At 36.8% G+C, this 13,349-nt stretch overlaps 1 protein-coding gene across 1 annotated transcript in view; it reads right to left on the reverse strand.

The window, feature by feature from the left end:
• Positions 1 to 249: 249 nt before the first annotated feature.
• Positions 250 to 13,349, reverse strand: part of LOC138326070 (uncharacterized) — a 67,416-nt gene continuing 54,316 nt past the window's right edge. The window contains exons 4-9 of the mRNA XM_069272196.1: positions 8,824 to 8,909; positions 8,356 to 8,451; positions 7,773 to 8,039; positions 6,825 to 6,984; positions 6,534 to 6,663; positions 250 to 5,998 (exon numbers count right to left, since the gene is read on the reverse strand). Of these exons, the coding sequence (XP_069128297.1) occupies positions 4,796 to 5,998; positions 6,534 to 6,663; positions 6,825 to 6,984; positions 7,773 to 8,039; positions 8,356 to 8,451; positions 8,824 to 8,909 (1,942 nt within the window). The 3' untranslated portion in view covers positions 250 to 4,795. The remainder of the gene's footprint in view (positions 5,999 to 6,533; positions 6,664 to 6,824; positions 6,985 to 7,772; positions 8,040 to 8,355; positions 8,452 to 8,823; positions 8,910 to 13,349) is intronic.

Here is a 13,349-nt window from a genome sequence, read left to right on the forward strand (position 1 = left end):
ACACTTATTGGGTCGAATACACTATACTCTTTTACACTTTTCATTTTAGAGATAAATTTTCAACATTGTAAAGTCTGTGACTTGTTAATAAAGAGGAATATAAATTCATCTCTTGTTTCAAGTAGGCTATATATTACCTGTGTAACACCTTTAAGGGTATTCTAAATATTTTCCACATTCAGAACATTTTGTTATCATAATAATCTGCTTCTTTGAAGTCTTTTTAAACAAAAAACAAAATTGTCAATCTTAATTTTGTATCATTTTATTTCTGTACAAAAATATTCTGTAGTCGAAATAGAAGCTTTGAGTCAGTGAATCTAATGATATTGTCAATAAATATAATTAATCAAAAGCACTTTATAATCCTTACAGCAACAAAATGTATGTTGAAAATACAAATTGTGCATAGGTGATGGTCATTCTGATGATAAAGATTACGTACAACAATTAAAAAATATATATCATTTTACATCCATAATCACAACAGATGTCAGTTTAAATATAAAAACTAGATACATTTGCTTTGTTATATTTGACACTAGGTGTAAAATTAAAATATAAGAAAACATCAGAAAATAACATGATATATAGGTGAACATTAACATGTGTACATAACAACAAACATCATTGTGTATTCACACGGGGAATCTAATTATATATACAGGACACTACAACTTCTAGTTTGGATATTCTCGTTACCGTTTTACCATAATATGGCACTTTTCTCTATCATTTGATCAGTATTGGATCCTTTGCTCAATTAATCATCCTATTGATAAAAACAAAGTGCAATAACTCTCCTAATACCATATATACATATTGGTATCACAACGTGAAAATGGAATGTTTAAGGATGATACATTTGGAGATATCTTGATATAATGCAAGAGTTAATTCCCCTTGTGAGTAGATATAAAATATAACATTATTGATTTATGAGCAATTACCGGTACATTGTTTCCTCTGAAAAATATGATGTAACAATTACAAATAGACTACGAAATAATAAAAAATTAATACCTACTGACAAGGGTAGATAACTCTGTTAAGTACAAACATAGAATTACAACTCTCATTTGCAGATTTATGCAATGTCAAAAGACAATTGCATGAGTGTGCAATATGATGTTTTGTCACTTCTCCAGGTACAATATTAAAACAACAGTTAATCAGATGTATACCAATCAATATATGACATTGATAATGTGATAAAACAAATTCTTAAGAAATCATTTATGATTGCTATAATGCTCAAATGCATAGTTCATCTCTTCAAAAGCAGGATATACAAAATAAATAATATATGTAATACCTCCTAATTAATGTGACTAAGATACATGTGTATCACATCATTGGTAACAGTACAGTACATTTATCATTGATCTTATAAAAACGGAAATATAAATGATATTGTCAGTAAGTTACCAGGATAATAATTATTTAAATCAAGTACTAAATCTAAACAGTAAGAAAAACTATGATAATAATAATGTCCCAATTTATTGATTACTAGCACACACAAAAATGATTGATCAATAATTTTTTTTAAAAATATTTTAAGTTTCAGTTTCAATCCCCTAGGGATATTACCTTACTAAATTACTCTCTGATTTCTACCTTCCCCAGGCACTTATGGGTTCAAATATAGATTTACTTCAGTCTTCACCTACTAATACTGTCTGACCATGGCAAATCATTAAATACTTCTCTAACAGTAAAATCTAGTTAAAAAATTAACAAAACAATCACAGATGTTGGCAAACTTAATCTACAACTAAAACCAAAGCACTTAACATCTTAATGAGATTATTTTTCCTCTTGCATTCATTATCATTATAAGAATGGTGATATATCATAACTAAATAAAACCATAGTGTACAAGATTTAGTTTTTATACATTGTATGATATTAGTCATTAATTACAGTTTCACCATGTTAAATTTTTTATAAAATTTTTACAACCACATGAGTGACCCTCAAAATTGTGAAAATACTGTACATGTATATGGTTGTCTATACAGTTCCTATGTTGATATTTTACACACAAAAATGCAAAAGTCAGATTGAAAATGCTCCACCACTCACAATGGTATTTTTTCTCTATCAAAAACAGGAGCAGACGAATTAGTATTTTTCTTCAGTTACAAAAGTCACTTACATTACACCATTACCACCATTGAAAAGTTTGATCTTCTAATTTTAAGTCAAGATAAAAATGTTAAAAATAATCAATTGTGTCCTGAAAAAAATCCATGTCGCTTTGTCCATTATGTAATGAGTACTGATTGTACAAAAGCAAAATAAATTATTTTATGTTTTTTTTGTGTACTAATTTGATACATATACATATACAGTGGAACTTGGTTGATACAACAAACTCGGATAATTCGACAACCCGGTTTAATACGAAGTGCTGTGACGGTCCAGGCCAAATTCCCTCTTTATCTTTGTTTAAAGAACTCGGATAATTCCAATTCGGAAAACTCGAAGAACTTGGATAATACGAAATAAATTTTGGTCCGAATGACAATAATCATACATAAAATGTTCTTCTAACTCGAAATGAGATTTTTTGGATAACGAGATCTCCGAAAATGCTAATAGCTTTTTTATAAATCTGCTGTAGAGAGGCATTTCAAAATATATATATATAGGTTTTCTTGTTATAAAATTTGCAACTACCATCGGCTATTTTGACACCTGCCTTATTCACATCGTTTTACGACATGGAACAAGTCTATTTTACCAAGTAAAGAGATTGTCAGTAGACATGAGAACTCGCTTATTTCGAACACTCGGATAACTCGAAGTTTGATCTCGGTCCCTTCGAGTTCGTATTAACCGAGTTCCATTTATATTATTATTAAAATTAAACATCAGTTATTGTTCAAATGATAACATTGTTTATGCTCTATCAGCAGTGGAACACCTTTAAAAAATCAAGCAGAAAAAATTATTAAATATAATAATTAACAAAGTTATAATATGATTTCAATTATTCTTTTAAAGGCAATTAATGCCATTTTAAATTCCAACATTAATCTACATGTATATTATCATACATGGTAAAGTCAAGCCCTCAGCATGACACATTAATGGTAACATCATTTATTCTTGGTTTCATTCTGACATTTTACATAGAACCATTACAAAAATTAAAAGTCAACAAAAAATTCATCAGGTTATAATCAGTATAATATACGTATTGAAATATAAAAATTTGATTTTATCTTGCATAGTTTAATCAAAGGCCTTTAAAGTTTGGGAATTCCTCCAAATCAACATAAAAAATAATAAAATCAATATAAAGATGCTTAAAGGCCCACTACCTTATTGAAACGGCTTTTCATTTTCAAAATGGAAAGGTTAAACGAGATTGATGATCTTGTAGAGTCGCAAAAGTTATTAACTTACCGTTAATACTACACGTATCATCACCTTTGAATAATTTGATTAAAATAAATAAAATGTCAATTTTCATAACACCTAAGTCTTACGTTTCCCGCTGTTGTCCTAAATACTGCGTGGAAGTTGACTATAACTACATCAGATGGCAAAATATTGAAATGACTCCACTGTTATCATATATTAAGGAGGAAATCTTGCATATGTTTGGTGTTATAACCTCATCTTAGGCCTTCCTTATATATTTTCTGATGTTACTAATGTTTCTTAAGAAATCTTTATGTTTTGCTCCATAAAGGTAGTGGGCCTTTAATTAACAAATGGTAAATTGATTTTGTGGTTCCTCGGTTCTCACACAGACAACCAATATTTCTGAAAGATTTTCTGTACCTACAATATATATGTCTGTCAAAATGGCAATATCTGGTAAAAGGGCCAGAGTTTCTCTGACTTAGAATTGATTGTTATGTAATAAGTCTGTGATGTAACAATCAATGCCTCAGTTAAAAAAAAGACACCTCTGTTTTAGAAAAAAAAAATGAAAGCGATACTATACACAAAACTGATTTGGTTAGATATACTAGGCCAGTATAATACACCAATCAAACCACTGTACAGTGATGGCCATGAAACCATTCATACAAAAATAACAAGGATTCATCTCCATTTTAGAATAACAAACATTTCTGTGAATATGATGCAAGTGCAGTCAAACCTCGTTATCAGTTGACAGGACTATGGATGGAATAGAGTGGAATCTGCTGAGAGTGATTTCATGTTACATTTATCAGATGAATATGTGATATAAAGTGGAACATGATATAAAGTGGAATGTGATATTAAGTGGAATCTGATATAATGTGATATAAAGTGGAATGTGATGTAAAGTGGAATGTGATATTAAGTGGAATGTGATATAATGCGGAACATGATATAAAGCGGAATATGATATTAAGTGGCATGTGATATAAAGTGGAACATGATATAAAGTGGAATGTGATATTAAGTGGAAATAAACAGTTGAACTAAGTTTACTTTACTTTATAGTGAATATTGTAGTAGACATTAACAAAATACTTATAAAAGGGTCTTTGAGATTTATGAGTTTGAGTAAATGATGTTTGACTGTTTTCGAAGACGAAAAGTTGCATCAGACTAGATACTCTGTGGTAAGTACATAGTGGCTGTCTCACTAATTCTACAATTAGACAAATGATAAACATTTATTAAATGTTTGTCTGGAAAATCAACATATATCAATAAACATTAAAAAGAAAAAGTTGTGAAACAAAAAATTAATCCTTTAAAAGCAAATTAAAGTGAAGCTGTCCATGACCTACATCACGATTAATTTACGTTTTATACAGAATATTTAAGAAAGAGATTGTTAGCTACCTTCCTGAAATTTAACTGATTTTTCAACATATGTACTACTTTTGTCAGTAGGAACAACAATGGCTCCCTTTAAAAGGGAGGTAATCTGATCGATCTGTGAGTCCCTATAGGCAGTCTCTCGTTTCGTGGCACCACGATGGCCGTTTTCTGTTACAATCCCATTCTCTCTCTGACTAGTCCAGGGAGAATTCACAGTCGAGTCCATATCGCGGTCAGCCTCCGCTGTGGGAATACTGATAGCCAAACCTGTACTTCCTGGGCTGGTGGTGCGCAGGTCCGGTTGTGGGGTTGGGGGAGGTGGTTCCATTTCCTCCTCCTGTTTAGGTAGATCTGGAATATCCGGAGTAGATGCTGGGGCTGGCTGCTGGTTTTCCTCGGTCACAGGTATGTTTTGTTGTACGACCTGCCTAATGGCATCGTCGGTATAGGACTGAGCTAAATAGGATTCCTTCAGTGGACTCGAGTGAGGCACTGGTGGAGGGGGGTTAGGGTTACGGATCTGAGATGTAATCTGAATAAACTCCGTCTCCCCACGAGTGCCGTATACATTAAACGAGGATGGTGAATTAAATGTGTGGAGAGGTTTTGGCGGGGTCGGCCTACTATGGTATTTAGCACTGCCTCGTTCACTCCCTGCTCGACTTGATCTACTAGTAGAGGACGCAGATTTTACACGTCCTGCTAAATTTCCTGATGATGGCCCTACCACTAAATCTGATGGTACATTCTTAGAGACGTATGGAGGTGACAGTGGCTTAGATTTGGGTGTAGTGATCCTCAGAGGCTCAGAATTTAAGGTCGATTGGGACATGTTACTTTTGGCTGTATTGCGTGCCATATCCTCCGACGGTGTACGACCCCCTGTCCTCGGGCTGTCCTGTAATGTACTGATATCCATATCACTTACACTGTCAGTAGGGGCCTTGCTACCGTTCAGTTTGTTTTTGAGCACATCATCAACAGAAAGTCCTTGAAGTTTATTTTCGTCCAGTGAAGTTTTCTGATCAATCGTGATCACCATGATCTTTTCGTCCTCCTGCCCCTCAATGTTCTGTCGCGCCTTCTTTCTGTGCTTGATCTTGAATCCCTCTGGAGGCTTTGGAGGGCCTTGTTTTGGAGATTTTTTGGTCAGATTGGGGCGTCGCAATTCATTTTTCTCATGTGTATAAAACACAGGATGAGTTTCACTTATCACCTACAAAACAGAATTGTCTTATTTACAGATTTGGTAGATACACGGCAGTAATAATTAACAAATATCTTATTGTGATTCACAAGGAAACAACAAAACCCTGTCTAAATATATGTATATAATATGTCTAAATACAGATTATTCAATGCAATATGCTTATGTAAGCTATGTTAAAAGCAGTGTACTAGTAAACAACAAAAAAGAACAATTATTGCAATTAAATAAAGTCCAGTAAAATATATGCAACAGACTGATTTAGAAGGAAACCATTGATGGGGTAAAATGGATAATCGGGTGGTAAAGTGGTTAAGCCACTTGCCTTTCACGTAGCCGGCTAGGGTTAGATCCAAGGCACGGACGTGAAAAGGTTAGGGGTCACCTGCCCGATCATGTGGATTTTCTCTGGACACTCCGGATTCCTCCCACACTAAGATCCCTCACACACTTACATCCAGGTCATAGAGAGTGATTTGCAAAAGTTGAATAACTTGTTTCGTAAAGTTTATATTACGGTAAATAACACCTCACGTCTACTTACAGGTTTAGGACCATCATCCTTTTGTTCGCGGGGAGATATCACTTTCGATGTTGTCAGCTCATCCTCCCAACAAAGGGGGATAACTGTCTTTTCCATGTTTTCTTTATCAGCTTTCTCAAATTCAGTTGACCTGTCAACACCACATCTTTTATTAGATTTGTCAAACACAAAAACATACTGTATGATGACTTCTAAATATGGAAGTATTAATTTCCTATAATGTTTATTGACGTAGCATTATAGCACTTTATGGTCGTTATTCACCTGTTTGCTATGTAAATGGCTACTTACTGCCTACTGAGACAACTCTCTTGCCGTTTTACTTTCAGATCTTCAGATTGGATGCGACCATTTATGCCAACTCGAATTTTGTCTCCTTTTTGTAACTGTTGTGCAACACGACTTCCAACTTTCCCTTCAATATTGTAGTATTCTTCATCATCTCTTAATTCTGAAATCAGAACAGACAGTGTGAAATACAATAGCTTTTGATTTCATTAGTTTTGGCTTTATTGTGTTTTCCATCTTGTTAACAGGATGTGGGTTTTTTTCTTTAATATTAAATATCATGAAAAGTTTACTAATATCTTTTTAAAAGTTACAGTATTGAGACTAATGATATTTCATTTAAAGTGTGTACTAGTATTGACATATGTTTGTTTATTACACTATTTTCTTTAGGATGCATGCCTGGTAAAACAAAAGTTCACCACACAAACAGGTCATAGTGCATGTAGCAGGCTACACAAGTGATATAATTATTCAAATATTCATTTGCTAGCGTATATTGTCACACTTTTGGGAAACAACAGTAACTAGTGAGTACAAAACAAAAAATTTTGAAATGGGTTTTTGAACATATCGTTTTTAATCATATTAACATTCATTTTCCAAGTCCCTGGACCAATTGTTATCTTATCTATATTGATTTTTAATGTAATCATATTGTGGTCACTACAGGATGTGTTTTTTGGTTATGAAGGAAATCAAGACTTCTCAGTCAAAAAATCACAAACCTCCAACCAATACATGTTGCCTGCTACAAGGACATTGAGAGTGCAGTCATGAAGTAGAGAATTATAAGTAAGAGAAAACACACTCTGCTTCAGCAGCCCCCTTACATATAGAAATCAAATCTCTGACTGACTCAAAGGTATCAAGGTTATCTCCATGTAATCTTAAGCTTCTAAGATCATTTGATGCTCTTTAAAAAAATTGCTGAACTCTGACAAAACTTACGAGCAAAAGCATCTATAACCCCGGAGGTCTCTTCGCTGTTCACACCTCCGAATGTGAGCCAGCCAGCTTCAAGACTAGGGGGAGCGTCTGGCTTCTGTTGTCCTCGTACAAATGTTCCAGTGTTTAGATCGTGGTTCCCAGGCTCCCAATGTTCATGGATCTTTTCCGTCAACTTCTTGTGTTCACGACTTGTCTCCAAATACTCAGCATTTGTGTTTCTCTTGATACTTAAATCTTGAGAGAGGAAGGAGACTTTCTTATGACTTCCTGAAAAGGGAAAATAATTTAGAGTAAATATTTACATATTTGACAAGTAATGTTTTCTGTTTTTTGCTGAGGATGCAGAAAGCTAAAATAGATTATAAAATTAAGTGACAATACAAAACGTCATTTATCCTAGTACCTGATGTATGTATAACAGGCAAAGTCAAGATAGAACATAACATTTCACTATAAATGAACTCAAATCTGCCACAACGCTCTTATCTTATCAAGGGTTGTCAAATGCAGGATTACATAACATCAAGTCAATGTTATTTATGTAGATATCTATAAAGGTATTGACAGGTGTGCCAAAACCTACCTGTAGTTTTAGGGCGACGTGTTGAGGAATGGGCCCGATTTATATGTTGTAACGAAGATTGAGACTGTGAGGTCAAAGGTCGACCATGAACCTCAACTGCAGGAGAGAAAATAAATCAAATAGGAAATACAATCAGTTAAATCAGATTATAAAATTTCTCATTTATGTTCCTGGTATAATCTATGGTACTATTTTTAAATCAGGTTTTTTAACTGAATCACACATATAACAGAATGATATTATTTCTCTTTATCCTTAAAATAGTTCAGATCAAACTAATTCAGAAAATGGTCACTCAAAGTTGTACGTACCATATCAGTAAAAAAACAAAACAAAGCAAAACTTTTCAAGTTATTTTGAAATATTTTGAAGAAGTAATCACCAATTCACAAAAAGAAATTTATCCAAACATCATTTTTTCTGAGGGCTACAATAATGGAATGTCAAGGGCAGATGTGACAGACTTACTGTTAATTTTCTGTCGTCTAGCAAAATCATCATCTGTCCTTGAGTTTCCAGTACTTCTCCTGTTAGGGGCTGATGTTATATTCCGACTGAAATCATAGATCAAGAATACTGATTTTTCAACAAGATTGTTTGTATATTTGCTCTCTCAAAACTACATAAATAATCTACTTTGCTATTCTGTCTTTGTCTTTCTTACTAGCTTCAAACTATCCTTGTCTTCCTTTGCCAATCTCTAATTCTCTCTGTCAGTGCAATCTGGCATTTTTCTTCATATTGCAAAATCATTTATAATACCAATGTAACTTTCACCAGTGCAAATACTAAATTTGCACAATGTATCATATTTTTCTCTTTATTCAAATAGTCTATCCTACGACTTCAACTGTATATATATATTTGTGTCTATTGTGTATTATCATTGGATTATGTGTAATTTTACCTCTCACTTGCAAATAAACAATCGTATCATATACTGTGTGTTAATTGTGCCCAGCTAATTTCTTCTATCATCACTCACTCACTCATTCCATCTCTATTCATCCCTATCTTTCCATCATCACTCCTTCATTCCATCTTTATTAATCCTTATCTTTCTTTCATCACTCACTCATTCCATCTCCATTCATCCTTATCTTTCTATCATCATCACTCATTCACTCATTATCATCTCTATTTTCCATTATCTTTCTATCTCTCACTCTCATTCCATCTCTATTCATCCTTATCTTTCTATCATCACTCACTCATTCCATCTCTATTTATCATTATCTTTCTATCATCACTCACTCATTCCATCTCTATCCATCCTTATCTTTCTCATCACTCACTCATTCCATCTCTATTTATCCTTATATTTCTATCATCACTCACTAATTCCATCTCTATTTATCCTTATCTTTCTATCATCACTCACTCATTCCATCTCTATTTATCCTTATATTTCTATCATCACTCACTCATTCCATCTCTTATCCTCAATTTCTATATCCTTATCTTTCATCCTTATCTTTCTTTCTCTTTCTATCATCATCTTCTACTCATCACTCACTCATTCCATCTTTATTAATCCTTATCTTTCTATCATCACTCACTCATTCCATCTCTATTTATCCTTATCTTTCCATCATCACTCACTCATTCCATCTCTATTTATCCTTATCTTTCCATCATCACTCACTCATTCCACATTTATTTATCCTTCTCTTTTTATTATCACCCAATCCTATCATCCCCTCTCGATTTCTACTCTTAAATGAATATAGATACATAAGTGGAAACCTCTAAAAAATGTTGATGTTGTCATTTTTGTGGGAAAAAATTGTCAACAACATGTAAAATATTGGCCTGATGTTTCAAATACTATCCCTATATTTCCTTTTTATTACAGAGGTCAACATTAATAAAGAACAGTTTCCTAAGACTACATGTATACCAGCAAATTAAATGTATTTGTTGATCACAACACCAAGCTAAAGATTCATTTATTGCCCATTTTATATCTTGTTATCTTGTGAATGTAACGGAAAACTATTTCAATACAAATTGAAATTCTACTTTTAAGTGGTTCCAGATATTAAATACAAACTTATTCTGGAGTATGACACCTGAAGTAACTATAAATATCTGTACAATAACTGTCCTCACCTCACTATGGGACAGGATGGGATAGGCAGGTGATGGCTAGGTTCAATAAATCATTTAAACTTAACCTTAACTTCACAAATGCAACAAAGTGTCCCATATACTGACCTGGTCCTAGTGTACAGGTTGTGGATAAGTTTATGCTGCTCTGTGATGATATCTGTCGTGGATCTTGACCGATATGTCCGAGTTCCGCTCACATCAATATCCACGGTACGGCATGACAACACGGGTTGAGCAGGCGTGTACCTCAATCTGCTCTCAAGTTCCCCGAGGGGGCGTTTCTGTAAAAACAGTCATATAGGGTTTAAACACCTGTTGAAACATATGTGTAAATAACTTTATTAAATCCCAAACATAATATAAAATACACGCTTCAATAACTTAATGTCCTCATATATTAATTTCCTTCGCAAACATCACAGAAAAAAGTATGCTGTCAAGATGATTCGTCCATATGACTGACTACTGTTATCTTGGCCTTAAGATAAAATGGTTAAATGTTGATGATCTTTTAAGGCCTGTTCAGTATCTTAACGTAGCTGATCTATAGTTTAATATGTAGGAAGGGTTGGCAACTTTATTAAATTTTCCCCAATAAGATATTAGATTTCATCAACTCACTGTAGGATACACATGGAGACCTCATCTATCGGTATATCAGTAGAAATACTGTGAGAAAAACATTATTAGATATTCACTTTGGTATTAGCCCTGCTCAATTTCAATGGCTGGTCTCCATGAAAGCAGACCTTATCATTTTTTGAAACTGAAGTTGTTTTAGGTTGCTTCAAGGTCATACAGTAGTAGCTTGTAGCTAGTGTCAATCTGTCAATTGATCTAAGATACAGTTTTGTGTGTGATGAACACATAGAGTTTAGTATTGAGAACAAACAAACGATGTTAGGGTTAATCAGGTTAACTGTTTTACTTAATTTCCCAATTGTCATATAATTGACCGGTTATACTACATTTTCAGAGTGAAATACATGTATAAGGTTTTATGGTGAAAATATATTTGGTATTTATCTTCACCCGAACGAAAATATCAGTTTCTATGTTTTCACTTGATATTGACCAAACAGAACACAGCATTTACAGTGAAAATTCTGTTTTGGCAGAATACCTTTGGGAAAACTAAAAATATAATATAACGTTCATATTTCATTTTTAATTGTTGGATGGGAGGGATGGGACAGGATGGGATGGGACAGGATGGGATGGGATGGGACAGGATGGGATGGGACAGGATGGAATGGGACAGGATGGGATGGGACAGGATGGGATGGGGCAGGATGGGATGGGACAGGATGGGATGGGGACAGGATGGGGGGATGGGGGACAGGATGGGATGGGACAGGATGGGATGGGACAGGATGGGATGGGACAGGATGGGATGGGACAGGATGGGATGGGACAGGATGGGAGGATGGGATGGGACAGGATGGGATGGGACAGGATGGGATGGGATGGGGGACAGGACTTGGGATGGGACAGGATGGGGACAGGATGGGATGGGGCAGGATGGGATGGGACAGGATGGGAATGGGACACAGGATGGGATGGGACAGGATGGGATGGGACAGGATGGGATGGGACAGGATGGAATGGGACAGGAGGATGGGACAGGATGGGATGGGACAGGATGGGATGGGACAGGATGGATGGGACAGGATGGGATGGGACAGGATGGGATGGGACAGGATGGGAAGGGACGGGGACAGGATGGGATGGGACAGGATGGGATGGGACAGGGATGGGATGGGACAGGATGGGATGGGACAGGATGGGATGGGACAGGATGGGATGGGACAGGATGGGATGGGACAGGATGGGATGGGACAGGATGGAATGGGACAGGATGGAGGAAGGAGGGGACAGGATGGGATGGGACAGGATGGGATGGGACAGGATGGGATGGGACAGGATGGATGGGACAGGATGGGATGGGGACAGGGATGGGGGGGATGGGACAGGATGGGATGGGACAGGATGGGATGGGACAGGATGGGAATGGGACAGGATGGGATGGGACAGGATGGAATGGGACAGGATGGGATGGGACAGGATGGGATGGGACAGGATGGATGGGACAGGATGGATGGGACAGGATGGGAATGGGACAGGATGGGATGGGACAGGATGGGATGGGACAGGATGGATGGGACAGGATGGGATGGGACAGGATGGGATGGGACAGGATGGGATGGGACAGGATGGGATGGGGCAGGATGGGATGGGACAGGATGGATGGGACAGGATGGGATGGGACAGGATGGGATGGGACAGGATGGGATGGGACAGGATGGGATGGGACAGGATGGGATGGGACAGGATGGGATGGGACAGGATGGGATGGGACAGGATGGGATGGGACAGGATGGGATGGGACAGGATGGGATGGGACAGGATGGAATGGGACAGGATGGGATGGGACAGGATGGGATGGGACAGGATGGAATGGGACAGGATGGGATGGGACAGGATGGGATGGGACAGGATGGGATGGGACAGGATGGGATGGGACAGGATGGGATGGGACAGGATGGAAAGGACAGGATGGGACAGGATGGGATGGGACAGGATGGGATGGGACAGGATGGGATGGGACAGGATGGGATGGGACAGGATGGGATGGGACAGGATGGGGATGGGACAGGATGGGATGGGACAGGATGGGATGGGACAGGATGGGATGGGACAGGATGGATGGGACAGGATGGGATGGGACAGGATGGGATGGGACAGGATGGAATGGGACAGGATGGGAGGATGGATGGGACAGGATGGGATGGGACAGGATGGGATGGGGACAGGATGGGATGGGACAGGATGGGATGGGACAGGATGGGATGGGACAGGATGGGATGGGACAGGATGGAATG

The sequence above is a fragment of the Argopecten irradians genome, chromosome 6, assembly GCF_041381155.1.
Source record: "Argopecten irradians isolate NY chromosome 6, Ai_NY, whole genome shotgun sequence".
NCBI lineage: Eukaryota > Metazoa > Mollusca > Bivalvia > Pectinida > Pectinidae > Argopecten > Argopecten irradians.